Below are 20,716 nucleotides of genomic sequence, written 5' to 3'. Positions count from 1 at the left end.
TCTGTAACTGACTACCAGATTGGCTGTTGACCTGGTCATTTCACCATGGATATGTTGCTCCTAACACATCAGTAGATGGATGCCATGAACCAAGAGGTTAGGGTTATCTGTCTGGATATCACTTGAGTTTCATGCCACCTGGCACCCAGCCTTGATTTCTAAGTAGTTTTCATTTGGTATTCATGGCCCCCTGCTCAACTGGTTATCTGATTTCCTCTATGAGGTTGTTTCCCATTACCTGTCCTTTTATGGTGGGTTCCCACATGGCAGCATCCTTGAACCTACATTATTACCCTCGCTGAAGGAGAGGGTATTGCGTTTGCGTCTGTTTGCGTGTTTGTCTGTTTGTCTGTCTGTTTGTCCGCACAAAACTTTCGTGTTTTTCTCCACAACCGCTTGTCCGATTGAGACAATTTTCACCATGGGAGCGACTACTCGGGTAGAATGTTTTGATCATAATTATGATGTCATAGGTCACGTGGACCTCTGTATCTCTGAAACCGTACCAAGGAAATAATTGAAACTTTACACATGGCAAGTACTCCTCATAGGGAATGTTTTTTTTTTGTTTTTTTTTAAATATATTTTTGAATTGATGTCATAATTGCATATGTAGAACGCTACATATGAGCAGTATGAAAATTTTTGAGGGTCATCTCAGGATAAAATGGTTGTCAGAAATTTTTTTGATGATGTCATCAGTCATGTGATTCGGCAGCAATATTGTTAAAAAAAATGAAACAACAAAAAAGACCCTTCAAAAATCTTCTTCTCTGAAGTGGCTTAACAGATCAAGGCAAAATTTTACCCATATGACCACCTATCCATGAGGAACAAAAGATTCACACGTGTCATAGGTCACATGGTTTGGAAGCCATATTGGATTTACCCTAAAACCTATAAAAAATCTTCTCCAGAATGACTGGACAGATCGAGGAGAAACTTCACACAAATGTTCCCCAAGCCTTAGGTGTACAAGTTAAGGAATAATTGAGAGGTCACATGCCTTGGCAGCCATATTGGATTGAAGAACAATATTAAATTGAGGCGCAACTTTACACGTATGACTGCCTTTCCATGAGGAACAAAAGGTTCACATATTATGTCATAGGTCACATGGTTTGGCAGCCATATTGGATTTACCCCAAACCTATAAAAATCTTCTCCAGAACGGCTGGACAGATCGAGGGGAAACTTCACAGAAATGTTCCCCAAGCCATGGCAGTACAAGGTTGCTCAGGAATCATTGACAGGTCACATGGTTTGGTAGCCATATTGGATTTAATAAAAATATTAAATGTTTTCTCTGGAACTGTTTAATCAATTGACATGAAACCTCACAATTATGATCTAGTCATGATGGGGAATACATGTTTTAAATTTCAACCTAATCGGACACACGGTCTGGCAGCCAGAATATTTTTATATTTTTTTTGGAATCTGGGTTATTTTTTTATTTTTAATAATGCTCACTTGGCTGTGCCTGGATGTGTTTGAGGGTAGAGGAGTAGCAGCTGAAATGTGAATCCTTTCCAGATTCCTCCTGATGACTTCATCTTTGCTTTTTGATTGTTTGGGTTCCTCCTGATGACTCAAATGCAGTACGATACCTATTTGGTTTTCCATTTCATTTGAATTGGATTTATTTTAATCCCATTCTAAATTCAATTGAATAACTCGAACTACGTTGTCGATGGCACACCATCGCATATTCCCGCACGCACTGCTTTGTCCCATTAGCGCGAGGTGAAATTTTATTTATTTAAAAAGCTATGACAATTTTTTTTTAATCGACCCCCATGACCCCAACCCCTCTGGCCCTGCCCCTAGGGGGTCATATCAAAAATCCGAAAGTGTTGTGAACTTATCCATACATATATCTACTATGTTCCAAAGTTTCAAGTTCCTATTTCAAACGGTGTAGGAGTTACAGGGTAAGACGGACGGACGGACAGATGGCAGAGACAATCACAATATTCCCGCTTTTCTTCGAAGGCGCGGGAATAATAATGAAAAACGTCATGGGTCAGGGTCAGGTGTCAAATTGAAGCGGGATGTCTTTGTACCCGGTCATCACTGCCAGCTATTATAAAGTGGCAGTTCTAATTATGCCTCATTAATTACGTCACACAGCAGTGCACAAACACCCCACAAAACAAGTTCTGGTTAGGGTTTGCATTCTCTGATTGCTCTTTCTAGTTCTCGATCTGTATCAATCACCTGTCTGATCTTCTGGAAAGCCAACTTTTCCATTTTGCTGATGACTCCACCTGGTGCATGATGATACATCACACTAAAAAAAAAAAAAAATCTGCCCACTGCTACTTTATTTTCATCAGCCCTGGATACGATGAGCTTCTGCTCAGCTACTTGGAACATGACATTCAATGGCAGTAAGTCTTTCCACATGGATTGGAAATCAAACTATCCATTCCACTTCTCTGGATAGCCTTCAGAAAAGGTAAAGTGCCTGTAACTCCTTGATCTCACTATCGACCATGAACTTTCAGTTGTCGTTTGCATATTCTCCATGGAGTCAAGGCATTCCTGAGGCACAGAGCTCATCACTTTGTGCGAGGCTTTCAAATGGAGTATAGCTCCCCACTCTGGGCTAGTTCTCCTGCTTCCCACCTTGTTCCTCTTGAGGTGGTCATAAATGAAGCATTCCGCACCATTGGTATCTCAGGGCACTAGGAGGCCGATTCCCAAGATCTGTCGCTCTCCCACTGGTGACAAGTTGGTGGGCTCTCTTTTTATTTTATTTTATAAAAGCACTCATCTTGCTCCTCCTGCCCTCTCCTACCTCTGCCCTCCCCAATCTACCCTAGATTGCCCATGTTCCTCAATAATCTCTCATCTGCTCACCATCCTTAAGTTCAGGCTAGTTGGCCACATGCATTCATTCGACGTTCACTCTCCCAGTTGTGGAATTATGTGTCTCTGTGTCCGTTCTCTCATCGTCCTCACTTCGATCTTTCAAACACGCTGCCAATCACTACCTCATATACACATCAATAAGAGGTTTTTTTTTAAACAAATACTGATTCCAATTTTGTTCCCCTCTGGGACATTGTTCCGACTATTTTTTTTTATTGTTACTCCTTTCCTCCTCATGACTGTCCATCCCCACCACACCCAATGGCAATGTTTGACCCTGCTGCCCCTTTTCATCAGCTCTTCTGTTAGCCGAGAGCCCTAGACCCTTGTATAAATTATTTTTAATGTTAATTTTATTTTACTCATTTGAGCAGCTTCCTCTTTAATTTATTTAGTCTATTCCAAAATTTGTGATGGTTTCTTCATTCTCTTTGAGGTTAAAAAAAAAAATTTATAGCCTGCTTTTGCATTCAAGTCACCCAAAAAGACTACATTTTGTTGGATTAGTATTTGGACATTCCTCCATTTGTTCATCAATTTCTTCCTCATTATCATGGACATTTGTTCATCAATTTAATAATCACTTCTGCAGTTGTCAGACACGCTCTTGTAACTAACAATATTTCCAGCCAACTTGGATTTTATCAGGAATCCAACACCACTCGCACTTTCATCATCTTTTCTCCTTGTGTAGAGCATGCATGCAACAACTTTTTATTTTAGCCATCTCTACCAATTATAAACTTCTGACATGTTTATGATTAATTTCTTTAAAAACGAACTCATCTATGTGGGGATGTATTGGAAAATGGAAATGTATGTTTACATAAAGTTGCGCTGTCTTTATCTCTGCCTTTTCCAGCATTCATATCCCAATCTATCTATCTTAACTTCATTAACAGCTTAGAAGTATAATTAAACCAGCATGTGCTGTAATCTCGTATACTTCAACATAATAATTTGACATCAATAGTTTACTGTAATTTGATAACATTGTTATAGCTAAAGCTTACACATTTACAAAAACTCAACCCCAATCACTTTTTGTACCAGTACTCTTACCTTCTCTGTGTAATGTTATTCTTGTGTCTTTCCAGCATCTCATTTTGTAAAAGTTTGGACTGTGCAGTAAACTGAATACTGGGTCCACGATTTCCAACAGAAGCAAACGAGCTCTGATTATTTTCCATTTCTGCAATGGACAAAGATTCACGGAATGGACGGCCAATTGGTACAGGAGATGAGGTAAGGATGTCGTTTACGAATGTGGTATTTAAAACAGACATTGAAGGTCTTGGTGGGTGATCATGAGGTGGGGGCTTCCTGGTATTTGTAGGTTCCGATCTTATATAAAATGATGGACTATGATCAATACAATCAAAACTTGTGGAAAAAGAGCAAAACAGTTTAAATTTTGCTTTTGGATGAGTATCGCAAAATGCAGCTTTGTTGCAAGAATAAAACGTTGTTTTTTTGGGGGGTTTTTTTTTCTCCCACCATTAGACATGCGAAGCAATTGTTTTTGTTGAATTTGCGAGAATAAAACAGATTGCATTAGAATTGTACTGAACATCCTTTGAGACGAAGCTTGTATTGTTGGATTAGCTCATAACACGTCTTTACACAAGGTTATTACCAACTAGAATACACTTGAGGGAGGTTCTTACTCATGCCGTTGTTTCTTTTCTAAGAGGTCAAGGTTGTTTTGTGATTTAATGTAGTACAGGAATTTTTTTATTTTTTTTTTCTTTTTACAAGTGAACTAACTCTCTGCATGCAAGTTCCCAGTATTTAGAGATGACAAATTGATTCCATTCTGGGACAAGATTCCATACAATTTGCCAAATTCAGAGCCAACGTACTGCTAAACTGCAGGTTCATCTTCCGATTCTTGTTCAAAATATACAATTCAGTTGAAATCCAGTAGTTCCTCGATCATAGACTGATGTCTGTGGACAGACAGACAGACAGACAGACAGACAGAGTGAACCTATTGCTTAACCCTGCTTTGGACTACGTGTGCAGGGTAATTGTGTAGGTATTGCATCTGCTTTTTGAAAGGAAAGCTGTCGCCAAAAGCTGGTTGCTCGAATGGCTGAATTAAATCAACAACCAGTTGGCAAAAGCAAAAGCAGTGCAAGAAATCTTCATGGATACAGTATTTCTAATATTGCAAGAAAGATACCACATTGCATTGTGTGCAACTTACTTTTGCCTCAGCCTCTATGTTTGTGCTTTTTCAGTGCAGCAATGAAAGGACACTTCATTATTTATGTCTCATGTCAACCTCATTATTTATGGTCGTTTTTGAGTTTTTTTTTTTCTGCTTTAATTGACCCTATTCGTCTTGTGCCCATTTGCTTCTGTTGCTATAATGTCATGAATGCCAACCTTCCATCTGTCTTTTTTTTATTGGCCTCTATTTGTATAAAAAACAGTTGTTATAAAGCTCTCCACAATAAATCGAATGTGGTTGAGCAAGAATTTCTACCATCTGTGACCAAAATATAAAACCTGTGAACTTTGATCAGAACATGGTTTACATGTCTGTAAACATAAATAATGAGACTTGTATAAAGAGTTTCTCGGATTCTTGAGACACTTTTTTTTTTCCTCGAATGCCCAATCAACGGTTTTCCATGTTGATTAGAAAGAGATGCGGGAGAGTGAGGGAGAAGTGGAACTCTACTCGTTATGTCAATACCTTTGCATTTCAAAAGTTCTCACACATAACTGATGTTCTTGACACACATATCAGAATTAGGTCAGCTCCATTGATTAGTGTCAGAATAGAAAATTCGACAAAACGACCCACTCCCCACTATGAAACGCTTCAGTCAGATGAAATTGTAAGGAAATTGGTTCAAGAAAAATTTTAAAAGCCCCTTGAATTGATGAGAACATAAAGTGCATGACAACAAACACATCTTGCATTTCATAATTAGAAATAATCAGCAACACAGTGCTTTAAGTTGCAATCTAACCTGTTATAGCCTCGACTTGTGCCTAACATATTACTTTTTGGATGAGTAAAAAAGGTTCAGGGTTGGGGGGGGGGGCGTGAAGGGGACACAAGTTCTCTATGTAAATGTATTGTGTAGCACAACTCGGAGTGTGAGGGGTATTACAAGTTGTAACTAGAACGGGCACTCGGTAGATCGCATACCTTCGCCGCTGCAACTTTTTTCCCGGCACATTTGAAAAACGTCATTTTAAAACGTCCATGACGTCACAACCGTCAGTCCGATTGACGTCAAATTTGGTGTGTAACCTTGAAGGCAGTCCAACAAAATGGAATGATAAACACTGAAAAATTATAAAGTTGAAAAATGATGTCATCTTTTGACGTCATTTTGATGCACTGCCGGGGACGTCACGTCCAATCGGGGACTACCATTCTGAAAGCTCGTAGTTCACTGAACGTTTTAACGTTGGTTTCATGTCAATAGCTCCATTAGATCTGAAGCTATGCCTACAAGTATATTTTGACCTTTAGTGTGACCTTGACCTTGACTACAGAGTTAATTGGCAAAACCTGTACATCAATAAACAGATATTTTAGTACTGATCCTAATGCCTGGATTTGAGAGACTTTGCTTTTTAAATTGTATAGATATTTGAATGTAAAATATCAGGACATTTTAGCTACAATTGAAAAACGTCATGTTCAAATGTCAATGACGTCATAACGGTCAATCCGATCGAAGTCAAATTTGGTGTGTGATGTCCTTAAGGTAAGTCCTACAAAACGGTATGATCAAAACTGATGAGATCGAAAATTGAAAATTTAAGTCATCTTGTGACGTCATTTAGACGCACTTCCGATGACGTCACGTCAAATCCGACACTACATATCCGAAAGGTATCTCGTCATGGAACAATATGGCGGTGGTTGCATGTCGATAGCTGTATTATGAAGGAAGTTATGCTCAAAAGTGTTTTTGACCTTTTCATGACCTTGACCTTTGACCCGATCACTCCCAAAATCTCATCAAATCGTCCTTGGATACTCACGAATCATCCCACCAATTTTCATGCAGTTCGGTTTAATACTTTCTGAGTTATGCGAATAACAAACAAACACACATATTCACAAATAAATAAATACATAGCGACCAAAACATAACCTTTCGCAGAATGTGAAGGTAACTAGAAAACGTCTGAAAATGCAAAGCCCATCTGCATCCACTTTGTATTCAGACTACTTCTTCCGTATGCTAAACATGACGACGACCACTAAAAACAAATACAAAAAAAGTACTGTTTAAAAGTTTCCATGGTGAAACGACAACAATAAGTTTAAAAGGTTTAGGGTTTTCACCATGTATGAGCTATTTACATTCTCTATACTTTAAAAAAGAAAATAACTCCAAAGTAAAAAGAAAGTAGGCCTCAATGTTTCAGGCCGCGTGCTCCACCCATCGACAGGAGGAAGAAGTAACTGGAATGAATGAATACGGTTTTACAACAACTCCTCACCCACCATTGGCTAATTATTTTGATGTGCTGATTGGCTGTTGAATGCATGTTACCGATTGGTCGGTATATTTTGCTCATCATAGTCCAATGTCCTCAGTGTATTGCAAGCTGTAGTTATAGATGTCGATTTGTTAAGGGAGAGCCAGATATCACAAATGGGTATCCTGTTTTCTTGAGGGACCATATTATGTAAATGCATCTCCATAGCTTCTCTGATTCTCCTTGTGTGCCAGTGACTGATGCTTGTGATTTGTCTGCTCTCTGACAATAAGGCCAAAAAAAAAAAAATGTTGCATTGACGTAACGGGTCACTGAAAAATAGGGTAGGTCGGTCGGGATCTTTTTTTTGTTTTTTTTTTTCCTAATAAATCCCAAAATTTTTGGATAATAAATCCCAAAATTTAATAAATCCTAATAAATCCCTCCCAAAATCTCCCCCGGCTCGAGTACCACCCTTTTTGCCGGCGGGTTCTGTCCGAAACACTTCCGGGTTTTTGCGATCGCGATCGCAATCAACAAGATACTTGAAATCGACAGCAAAAAAACAAAAAAAAAACGTAGGGTCGGCGGAATTTTTAGGGTCGGGCGGGTTACGCCAATGCAACATTTTTATTTTTTTGGCCTAATATGCGATGATTATTGGTCTGTGCGTGATTGGAAATTGCTGATTATTTTTTTTTTCCCCTTCCCCTCTTCTATTATATACCTGATGTTCTTTCAATCGAGTGGTGAACATCCTGCCAGTTTCACCAATGTAACTTTTGCCGCATTCACACAGGGTGCAGTAAACACCTGGATGGTGATTAGGAACCCTTCTGTCCTTGTGGGTGTGAAGAATAGATTCAAGCTTATGTGTCGAGCGATGGCGTACTGTTATATTAGCAGTTTTGAGAATCCATTGTATATGGTGTGATGTACGTCCAATAAAGGGAAGAGTGACATGTGCTCTCACTTCCGGTGTTGGATCACGAGTTCTTGGTGATTTAGGGACATTCGTGATGCGGCGTAGTTCGCGGTGCAGGTTATACTTGTCGCTGATGGCGTGGGCACAACGAATGAGAGTGCTGCTCACAGACTGGAGGTATGATGAAAAGATTGGTAGTTGAGATAGTGATTCGTATGAGTTTGTTTCCTGTATACATTGTTTGAGGGTTTGCCATTAGGAGTCTTGGTAATAAGGATGTCGAGGAAAGGAACTGACTTGTTGCTTGACTTCCATGGTGAACTTGATATTGCAGTGTCGATTGCTAAGGTGCTGAAGAAACGTATTGAGATCTATTTTGTCACGTTTCTATATAAACAAAGATGTCATCGACATAACGTAGCCAGAGCTTGGGTTGAAATGGTGCTGACAGGAGGGCTGAGCATTCAAATTCTTCTATAAAGAGGTTTTCTGCTCTGGGTGAGTTGAGAATCCACAGCAGTGCCTTCTCTTTGTTGGTAGAACGAATCTCGCCATTTGAAAGACGTAGAATTGAGACACATAAGGAGTTTGTGAATTTGTTCTGGTGATGAACCGGTACGTTCCTTAAGGGTGGAGTTTTCTTGTAGATGATGTTTGATCCTCTGGAACAGGATGTTGGTAAAAAGTGATTCTACGTCAAAACTAATGAGAATGTCAGAGTGAAGAATGTCAAACTGCTGAATGCGTTGAATAAAAATGTTCTAGTTAACACAGTGTTGGGTTTTATTTTTTTTCCAACAAGTGGTTGAAGCCTCTTGGCTGCGTGCTTTGCTAGATTGTAAGTTGGTGAGCCCGTGTTGAAACGATGGGCCAAAGTGGAATATCTGGTTTGCGAATCTTTGGTTGTCCAAATAAAACTGGACATACTGAAGATGATGTGTGAAGTTGAAAATATAATGACTGAGAGAACGCTTGCTCGATGGAAAGAGAGAAGCTTGCCATTAATTCTCCTCTCCGTTGCTGTAGGCCAGCGGTAAACCTCGATAAAGGGCTATATTTTAGGAGTTTAATCAACCGGCGTGACACAAAGCTACAACAGGTCTCATATGAAAGATGGTGATCTCAATAACACATTTAGCCCTGTTGTCCTCATATTTTTGTGTGCAGTCCATGAAATATTCACATTTGAAGGATACACCCGTCTGAATATTTGAACCATTTCAGAAAATCACCTAATTTCTCATAAACTACAAGTCCTTGTTGTCTGTCCACGACCTGGGGAAGAGACAGATGGAAGAGTACATCACAGAATATCTTTGCACTGGGGGGGGGGGGGCAGAGAAGCATGTACCAGCCAATCCCAAAATCCAAACTCAAAACGTTTTCGATTTCCAAAAAGAAAACAAAAATCCTGATTTTGGATCAGAAAGCATTGGTTGCAATCAACTCGGAAATGGTTTTCCGCCGTGCTTTGCTCTTGACTCAAGTCCGCCCTGACCTGAACATGAAGCACGTCCTGAGCTATCCCATTACGTCTGTTCCGACATCTATCTTTCATGAAGATGGAGCTCCACGGAAGAACACCAAAGCAGAACTAGGGCATATTCTCGAGGGCCGAGTCGATGAAGAGCACGAAAACACTGCCAGTGATAACCAACATCGCGCGTGTACATCAGGGATGCTTTGGCTGAACTCCATATCCTGGGTGGAAATGGTGGTACGTTTGGTAACTTGGCGCAGTGTTACCTAAACCAGTTGTTTCATTGCCTCAAAACACACCACACCCTCATTGACGTCTTCGACCAATATGATGATGTCAATTCTGTGAACACAGACGAAAGAATGAGACGCCTTGCTGTTGCTGGTGGATCCCGAAGCTACCAAGTCATTGCTGGACGCCCAGTACCACAATGGACGAAATTCATTGCTCTATCATCAAACAAATCCACCATGACACACTTCATCTGTAGTCACGTCATGCAACATGCACCAGCAGCAAAATAAGTTTCAGATCACCAAGAAAAGCGGATCTATTTGGCTGGTGGCTTCCCTGATGGTTCGCTTACAGCATGCCTTTCATCTGCGGGAATGTATCATGACAGTCAACTCGCATCAATGCAGGAAGAGACAGATTCTCGGATATTTCTTCATGTGAAGTATGCCGATGGTGAGTTCAGACGTAACGATGTGCGTGGGTCCATTACAATCAAATCAGCAGACACTGATGTGCTTGTCTTAGCAGTCCACTACTTTCCACAGTTGTGGGACACTGCCGAAATATGGATAGAGGAAAGAACATCAGCAGGATGCAAGCTTATCCCGGTCCATCAGATATGTGACAGCTTGCTTCCAGAAATGTGTACCCGGCTTCCTGCGTTTCATGCCCTGACAGGATGTGACTCTGTATCAGCATTCTTCGGCTATGGTAAAAAGAAAGCATGGAAAGCTATGAAGACACTGCATCTTCAGAATAATGGTCCACACCTCGAAGTCCTCACCACTGACGATCTCCAGGAGGCAGTGGCTGCTTCAAGACATTTAGTCAGTACCATGTATGATTCTCAAGGGAAATATATGGGTGCACACACAAATTTGAATGATCTTCGGGAGAAACTCGCAGCGACCAAAGATGTCCCAGTGCATAAGTTGCCTCCATCCAAACCAGCTTTCCTCGAACATGTGAAGAGATCCGTTCACCAAACCCGAGTATGGATGAATGCCCATCTGACAAATCCAGAAATTCCCACACCAGAGGGTCGTGGATGGTACAGAGGAGAAGGTGTGCTGCATCCCACATTGTTTGATGGACCCACATCAGCGGAGATGTTAGATGGTCTTGTGTGTTCATGCCGTGGTAGTGAACCATGTACCAACAGCTGCAGCTGCTCACAAGACAGTTTGCCTTGCACTAACGAGTGCATGTGTGCCACCAGTGACAGGCAGTGTGGCATCGAACTGTCACATGGTGACCAAAATGACACTGACAGTGATGGTTGAACATATCGAGGACACGCTCAAAATATGTTTTAGTTCATTTCTCGTAGAACAATGTGTATTGGTGTAACATATAGTTATCACATCACTTGTGCAAACTTCAGTCACTATATCGTATAATTTGCTAGTAGAAATTTGTTTCAAAATATTCTCATTATATTGATATGGTAAACTGAACACATATAAAATAAAGAAAAAATATGACAATTGGCAGATGTTCGTTTCTGTAGTTGATGATTTTCGAAGTTAGCGGTCCGGAAATTGTCTTTTTTTTCTATTAAAAGCACTCAAATGTACATATATTTATCTAGAAGTATTCCATTAAGTAACTAGTAGTATTCCCCTGATCATTCTGCACATTTCAATACCAATCATGTAAAAATATGGCGCATTGCTTTGTAATTATGGCTAATTCACTGATTTTCGGAAATGGTCAAAATTTTCTAATGGGGGTATCCTTCAGGTGTGAATATTTCATGGGCCGCACACAAAAAAATGAGGACAACAGGGCAAAATGAGTTACTGAGATCCCCATCTTTCATACGAGACCTCTTGTAGCTTTGTGTCAAGCCGGTTGATTAAGTACCAAAAAATCTGACCGATACCGCTGGCCTACTGGTGTTGGATCTCAGGAGAGTTTCTTTCGGTATTCGTGTCAAGATGTTGAATCTTGAAATCGTATTCCTCTCTATCCATAAGAACAGTCACATTGCCTTTGTCTGCAGTCAGTATTTGAATTGAAGTATCATGCTTTAACTTGGTGACAGCTTTCTTCTCTGCTTGGCTGATATTTGTTTTTGGAATCTGTTCGGCCAAACGTGCACGCGCACCGGTGATGCACTCAACTTTTCACTCGCACACATGCAGGGATTTCCCCACACCTGCACTGCATGGAGGCACATCCCGTGTGGCTTCAGATGCCGTAGCACGTCCGCTCCCGAGGCTTCAGCGCTGCGGAAGTATACGGTTCGAGAGATGGCCGCATAACCTCCTTCACAGTGCTACGCACCACAATCATCATTTTAAACTTCCTCTGTACATTCACAAGCCACGGACATGACCTGCACAATGGTGTTAAGAAACATCCAAACCAAATACGCCATCTCCTCCTAGGATATCTGCCTGGATGTTGGTAATGATGGCATTGTCTTTCCAATCGCAGACATCCATGAAATACATAAGCCAGCCTGCCATGTTCACACGAGGTAATCCCTGCAAGGTTCAAATTCCACTCACTGACAGGATGATTGGTTAGGTCAGGGTGAACCGGCTTTGCACAGGTCTACATAGTTGGGATTTTTTGCAGTACGGGCTGCAAGATAGTCAACTTTTTTTTAGCAAGTTGATCAGAAAGTTCACCAAATCTTTCCTTGTGTACAGGCACACCCTCTCCCACAGGTATTTTTCGCAGCATTTTTGGGTTCTTTTACAAGCTTAGTGGGCCATTTTAGGTAACGGTCCTTATCTGACACACACGATATACGTTCCCTGTCCTGATGACCGTTGCTCCTCGGGGTTTCTGCCCGTGCACCCTGAGCATTCTGGGGCCGATTACATCATTTCAAACGTCGTGTGTTCTCTGCATAAAAAAAACAGACGTCATAGAAGTTGGGGAATTGTCATATTAAATATCATACTGTTTGCGTGTTTATTTAACTTGTATACACTCCCGAACCTCTTGACAGAATGAATTTAGAACTTGTGCTTATATTTTCAGTGTGGATGTAAAGCCTTTAAGGAGTAAACACAAAAATAATCCATTGTCCCAGGGATGCAGTTTAACATAAGTAAATGTAAGGTGCTGGCGTTGTGTAGGAATAATGAAAATGAGGATTATATAATTCGAGGGGTTGTCTTGTTGCATAACAAATCGCTGAAGGATCTGGGACTGGTAAGAAATAAATAATAAACTAAAATAAAAGTAAGTCATGTATTTTATTTACTTATTTAGCTGCACCTCCTGACTGTTATGGTGAGCATCGCCATGGATTATGTATCTCAGGATTAAAGCAAAACAGAACAATGGATGACTCGAACAAGGAAAGGAACCTGAAGAAAGGGAAGCAATTTACTTCAGTGATGTCTCAGAATAATGATTCTGTTGGAGCAATGCAGAAGCATGGGCACTAGCTCCAACCAAGACCTCGAATCAATACTAGCCTACCGGGTGTAAAACACAGAATCGGTCTAATGTACTACGTGGAGGCAATAACAACCTCAAATGACGATACATTAAGGTCAAATGGCAGACGGTGATAAATTATAACTCGAGAGATGGTGTTGAATCTGTACAGGAATTTAGTGATGCCATTAACCAGACTTGGTGGTATTATGGTTAGATTGTCCACTTTGAATCTGGGATGTCGGTGGTTCAAGGTGAAGCTAATGAGGTTTTAGATTGTATTTTCAGCAGCATAAATTATAAATGAACGGAGGTAATATTATCGACAGGATTTTATTGAGGCCTCACCTCAAATCCTGTGTAAGGGTTTGGTCGCTACATCTGAGGAAGGACATGGCTGACGGGTTCAGCGTAGAGTGACTTGATTCTGTGGCTAATTCGACGATAAGCTATGAGAAGATACTGAAGGAGACAGGACTTTAATTGTTATACAGGAGGGGATTACAAGAGGATCTGATTGAGATGTACAAGATAATGAATGTTTTAAAAACAACAAGTCTGAAGACGACGATGGTTCACGAGCGGTATTTGACAATGTAGATTGTTTCAGAAGTCAAGGATGAGACAATGTGATGATTTTTGACCAGGTTATAAAAATGATCAACATGATGTGGTACGAGTGACAGGTTATTAGCTGCAAAATGTCGAAAACCCAGTTTCGTTCAACAACTTTCAAAATTTGACCTTTGCATAACCGTTAAAGGTCACAAAACAATGTTGTGGACATTAAAATAAGGAAACAGGATACGTGCTATAGCTTATTGGAGTTAGTTCGTCGAAGAAGGTCGAAAACCCGGTTCGATTCCCACAACTTTGAAAATTTGACCTTTGTGACCTTTAAAGGTCAAATGTCAAGGATTATGACCTTTGGTGCAAAACTTCCTCTGGAATATTCCAGGAACAATAATACATCATATAGGCTATATGGCATTTGGCACTCATCGGATTATCCATACTTTGATGAAATCAGCGTGAAGACAAACTTGAAGGGGGCGCCACGGGCAAGGTGTTCGAGATAGAGAAAAATGGTTTCAAGACTTTAGGTGGGGAATGACCTCAAGATTATGCATAAAAAATATTGTCATCCAAGCTCTCAAAGTTTGGGCGGTCGTATGATTTTTTTATGTCAAAATTCGAAATTTTCTAAGTTCGTGACCCTGTGACCTTGACCTTGGGACGAAAATGAAAAATCGAGCTCCGTGGGGCTATGCAGGTGCCATTGGGCTAACCAAATACCAAAACCTCTGCCAGATTCGATAAACCCCCTCGGAGAAGATGCAAATTGAAATCGGCTACCCCCTAAAAACACGATTCGCAATTTTTTAAGTTCGTGACCTTGTGGCCTTGACCTTGGGATGAAAATGAATAATCGAGCTCTGTTAGGCTATGCAGGTGCCATTGGGCTAACCAAATACTCAAACCCCTGCCAGATTTGACAAACCCCCTAGGACAAGATGCAAATTGAAATCGGCTACCCCCTAAAAACACGTGTTTTTTGGGCGTGGCTCCGCCCATAATGTGCGTACCACGCCCATTTTCAGGAAAACACAACTAGATCATGATATAACCCTCCCACCAAAAGTTTGTCAGGATCGGATCAAAACCCACGGAGCTACGCTCGGGACAGACAGACAGACAGATAAGCCGGTAGGCGGACATGGGTAGTCGACTACCCAATAGAACCTGACGCGATAGGCCCGTTCGATGGGGAATGACCTGAGGATTAAGCACAAGAAAATTCATGATTCTAGCTTCAAGGGTTTATGCTGCAGATTGTTTTTTTTCGTTAAAATACCCCCACATTTCGAGGTTTTTCGGCCGTTGCTAGGCAACGGAGGGGTCCATAGCAACGGTTCCTTCTCACACATAACTAGGACATATCATGAACCTACCATACCAGTTTCATGTATATCTGACTCATAGTCTCTGAGATATAACGAACTTAGTTTTTTATTGTTTTCGACCAGGGTTCATTCAAAGTCTATCTTCTCCGACAGTTTTCATAGGATCCGGCTGGAAATTTTTGACAATATGGCTGAATGTACTGCTCACAGTCGCTCGGGGCCCAATTTTTGATTTTCGAAAAAATAATTTTTTTATGATTTTTCAAAAATTTCAAAGTCCCGTTGCTCGGCAACGGTGGTGTCCATAGCAACGGTTCTCATTTGCACACAACTAGGTCATGGTATGAACCTACCAACCAAGTTTCATCGAAATCGCCATTGTATTAACGGAGCACTGGACCGAACAGAGGGACAGACAGACAGACATACAAACATTCGATGGAAAAAAGTGACAATAAAGGTAGAACAAATTTCAAAAAAAAATATTTTTTATTTTTTTTTTCGACTCTATCGACAACCCGACAGACAGACAAACAGACAGACACACAACAATAACGAATATAGTGGTCATTTATTTTTTTTCGTGAAAATATTTTTTCGTGAACCAATTAAATGCAGAAGCCTTTTTCAGCAGAATATGACAGTGACAGGACGAGAGGCCACTGCCTCAGAGTGAAGAAGAGTATAGTTAGGATGATGATAAAGCAGAGGTTTCTCTCTCAGAGTAGTTCCCTCCATCGCTGAAGGTGGAGGGAGGTTATTTTTCCACTCCTGTTTGTCTGTTTGTCCGTAAGCACGATATCTCAAAAAGTTATGGACGGATTCAGACGAAGTTTTGTGGACAGGTTGGGTGTGTGAAAGATGAAATGATTAGATTTTGGTGAAGATCCTAATCTGGATCTAGATACAAGAATTAAAAAAACAAGCTGTTAGAGTACTTCTTTATCATTGAGAGATGGAACCAAAAACGATTTATCACATGATATTTGAAAGAGTTGTGGATGAGTTGGGTAGGTGACAAGAACAAGCCAAGTCGATTTTGGTTCAGGTTCGGATCCAGATCTGGCCTATCAATTGGATATAAAGTGTAAAACTGTTCAGCCTGACGGAGGCATGCACTCTACCAAGTGCTGTTCCAATGAATACATGGAATTTCCTCCCTGGAAAAGTTGTGGCAGCAGAAATAGTACATAGGTTGAAACCTGAATAGGATAGGTACCATGAAGTATTTGTAGTACAGAGCGGTAGGACTAGAATGTAGCTTGAGTATGGATGGGTGCTTGTGGTCTGTGAGTAGGTTTTGTCAAATAGGGGAATGTGTTGTCAATGTTATTATCAATTTTTTTTTTCATTCTCACCCCCACAATCCTTTTATATACCCCTCCTCAAAAAAAAGAGAAACCCATAAAAACCCCTGGTGCCTGTTCCACTATCCCCCTGCCTCACCTCCCTCCACCTTCCCTTTCCTCCATCTCAGTGAAATTCAGTAAATAAACATTATATTGATGTGGTGTTTGTAAAGCGTCGGCATATCGGTGAAATGGCCTCCTGTGTCCAAGTTCCTTGTACCTACATCAGTAACTTTTCGACCAAAGTGAACCAATAATCGATTCACAATGTAAAAGTATGAACTTGACTTGTTGGAGATAATTTGACATCTGACAAAGTTTTTGGACATAAAAGATCTTCCCACAAATCTTCACCCTCCAATCATCGGAACTGGTAAATATGTGTTATTCTCACTCACACGAACCACTTTTGTTAGATGAAGTTCCCAAAACGTGTTCTACTTACTCTGCTCTGTGTGTACCAGTTTGTGAAAAAAAAAAGTAAGTTTTTTTTTTTATTACAGACCTCTGGCAGTCAAGTCAAACTTCTTTTATTTGCTACTGTCATAAAGAGGTTTGTTGCATTTCCTTTGAGCAATACCACATTCCCTTTCTTCCTGTTTTTCTCATTCTGTTTCTCCATTATGTTGCGTAATTTTGTGTAATATTCTTACGACTAAGGTTTGAAATGGATTTCTCAATATTCATCGGCAGCTGTTCTTGCCAAGCATGTGGTTATTTATATTATCTTGGTTTTGAACAAAATCGAGGCTAATGGAAGAGTAAGGTGATTGAGAATGGATATGTCCTAATAACATTGGTGCAGTTGGGCAAAAGTTGGACACAAGCGAGGAAATGAAGGAAAATAGAGAAAGAGAGGCAGAGGTGGGAGGGAAACGTAAGCATTAGTTACGAAAGAAGATGCTTGTGTTCAATGGGGGTTAAATTATTGTGGGTAAAAAAAACATTGGATGAGACCCTCCCACAAACGTCACAATGCATTACATGCACCTGTCCCCACCTTAGCCAACTCCCATTCCTGCCAATATCAATGTACCACTCTATCCCCAATGCTTGTAGATACCTATCAAACTGAAATTTAAACCGAGCTTCTGTTTCTGCTGCCATTACATTTCAATGCAATAATTACTCTTTGAGTGATGACTGTCATAACTTTCCTCTCCTGCCATCCGAACATCCCTCGTCCTAACCCTGAATTACTACCTTCCTAACTCTCCTCTTATTTACTCTTAGGCTGTGGCCTCTGGTCCTGTTGGTATCTATTGTGCTGAAAAACTCATCTGCACATATTTTGTCCATACCCTTCATCATCTTGTACATTTCTATCAGATCACCTCATAATCGCCTCCTTGCTAATTTAAAAATTCCTGTCTCTTTTAGGTGCTCATCATAGCTTGGTCTCGCGAGAAGGGGAATTGATCTAACTGCTCAATACTGAACTCTCTCTATTGCAGCAATGTCCTTCCTCAGATGTGGTGACCAAAACTGAACAGAATATTCCTGATAAGACCTCACTCAATTCCTTTACAGTGTTAACTATACTTCATTAGATTTATAATTTATCCTTCTGAGAATACAACATTGAACACTATTAGCGTTGCTTGCAGCTGTATGGCATGGTGCTGCCTGTTTACCCCTGTATCTATTACCATCTCCAGATCCTTCTCCTGGGTGACACTCTCCAAGACTGCCCCTTGCATTACGTAATCTCTATTTTCATTATTCTTTCCCATCCCCAGTACCTTAAATTTCCTTATGTTAAACTGCCTCTGCCAATTATATGCCCAATCTATGAATGTATGAGGCTTTTCTGAATCTGATGACCCCCTACTATCTCAGCTACTTTACAAAAACATCATTCGTACACCATAGCTTCTCAAAACGCTCCGACTGACTGGAATGAGAGCAATAGTAAAATTCAAGTTTAATTCGGCTTTCACAAGGTTCCTTAAAAATTACCAAAGTAAATCATTGTTTCACTTGGACGTTGTGTTCTTCTAAATTGCCAGCTTGGTTTGGGAAATGAGAACATTTGCTCGAACTGCCTTTGAGTTTGGAAGACTAAAAGGAGACCACCTGGACCAAAAATATATATATTGAAAAACTAAAATTGAGAAAAAAGTGTGCAAATGGCACTTTCAAAACCATAAATAGAGAAGTTAAGCAGTCGCATCGAATGTATGCTGTAATAATGTTTCAACTTGTCCACAAAAGGGACGCTGCACGCTTATCGCTTCTGAAAAGCGGCGAATAAATGAGTTTGTTGGCAGTATCCAGTGTGCAGTTCTCCATTGGAGATCACCAGCACGTTTAGTCGCAGGTTTTTTTTTTTATTTAATTTTTTTATTTATAATACCATCCCCAAATAGGGCAGAAAGGAGGGGTATGTAGCAGGACTGTGGACCACTTACAAGGTGCATGGATGGAGAGGGAAGGAAAAAGGGTTTTCAGACATTGTAAGGTCAAGATTTTGTGATTGTTTTTGGCAAAAGAGAGAGAGCGGCTGAAATTAATGGTTCCAAGCTGGCAGAAACAGATAACTGAAGATTGGGGAAAGGCTTGGCTTGGAAAGGGGGGGGGGTACAGGACAATCCCACTGAGTTTGAGAAGTACAGTACATATGAGCCCTGCTTTCGAGCACCTGTCTGTCTTGCGACAGGACCTAATGCCGGTCACTGAGGTGAGGGCAGCAACACTTAGCCATGTTCCATTGGCGTTACTTTTAAGGTGGCATACTTTAAGATAAATTTTTAAATGGAGGTCCTGTTATTATCAAAGCCTCCAAAAAGTATGTTGTGAAACAATTGCTCATTTTAGAACATAGACTGCTCATGCATAGTGAGGTCCTGAGACCAGGTAAAGGCTTGCCAGACGTTTAATATACTTTGGTAAAAGGAAGGCGGTGAAGATAAATCAACCCTGGTTAGGTCCTTTGTAAAAGTTCCTTTACCTAACCAAATTTCTCCACTTGACACAGGATACAGTTGGAAAGGTCTCTTCAGCGCAACAAAGGCTCATGCAGGAATCGCCAAATCGTCTGAAGACTATTTGATTCGGCACTTTATGTTGATTAGTCATTGACGCCCTGAAATACCATGGTAGGTTCAACCTTTCTGGTCACAGCAGTGTTTTCCAGACCAGAAACAGAAGAATTGACCAGAAAAAGAAAAATTGGTAACATGCTTCTGTGTGTCGTCAACCAACAAAGGGGATGCTTTCAGAGCCAAAACCTTGTGCCATAATAGGATTGAAGTAACCAGGGTATTTATTACTAATGCCCTGCACGGTAGGACAGCTGGAAAAGTAAGCCTTTCTATTTTAACAGAATCAGTTCAATATGTTCAGGCAAGCTTTCCCAGTTGTGTCCCACAAAATCACCAAGACCAAAGAAAATCCCCCCAAATTTTAATCCCTTCACTCCTCCAGGTGATAGTAGATGAGGGTGGAGGGGGGGGGGGTGGGGAGGAAGGTGGAAAAGGGGGTTCTACCCACTATGCTTCTGTTTTTGTCCAGTTGATCTTTGTAGATGAAGCTTTGCTAAAAAGATTTACACCTGTATCATCCTAGTAATGTCACTTGAATCATTGATGTCATCAGCATACATCAGTGTGAGCACTCATCTTAATAGGATGGTTTAATCCTCTAATGGTAAAGACAGACAATGACTTCTGGAAAGGGTTCAAGAGACAGGGTATTTTAGGCACCTGAAAGTGGACAGCCTTGCCTTGCCCCTCTTTCAACACAAGAAGGTGGTACCACTTCATTGTTAATGTTGAGGAGGGTCTATATGTTAGAATAACATAGCTGTAATAACAATACCCTGGCCTATGAAATCCCCCAATGTCTCGTGTGAATATATGAAACGTGCTGTACCCATTGTCCTTTTCACTGTTATTTTGTGGATCGTAGGTGCGGTAAGTTGAATTTGAGTGTGCCGTCATGGCTGGTGTGTAATCGCAACAGCTTCATCACTTTGCTGCACTTGTATGCACTTTTTGAACTCCCGTAGTGTAGCGCACGCATTACATGAGTTGTATTATTTATTTATTTATATATATATATATATATATATATATATATATATATA

At 40.6% G+C, this 20,716-nt stretch overlaps 1 protein-coding gene across 2 annotated transcripts in view; it reads left to right on the top strand.

Moving 5' to 3' along the window:
* The window catches only part of ST14 (ST14 transmembrane serine protease matriptase), a 132,329-nt gene that overhangs the window by 8,361 nt on the left and 103,252 nt on the right, over nucleotides 1-20,716 (top strand). For both annotated transcript variants that reach the window (XM_085864967.1, XM_085864949.1), the window contains exon 2: nucleotides 3,975-4,122. In XM_085864967.1, the coding sequence (XP_085721093.1) occupies nucleotides 4,075-4,122 (48 nt within the window). In that variant the 5' untranslated portion in view covers nucleotides 3,975-4,074. The remainder of the gene's footprint in view (nucleotides 1-3,974; nucleotides 4,123-20,716) is intronic.

The sequence above is a fragment of the Eptatretus burgeri genome, chromosome 2 (assembly GCF_056783735.1).
Source record: "Eptatretus burgeri isolate ZD-2024b chromosome 2, Ebu_testis_v1, whole genome shotgun sequence".
NCBI lineage: Eukaryota > Metazoa > Chordata > Myxini > Myxiniformes > Myxinidae > Eptatretus > Eptatretus burgeri.
This window is presented reverse-complemented; position numbering and strand designations above follow the sequence as displayed.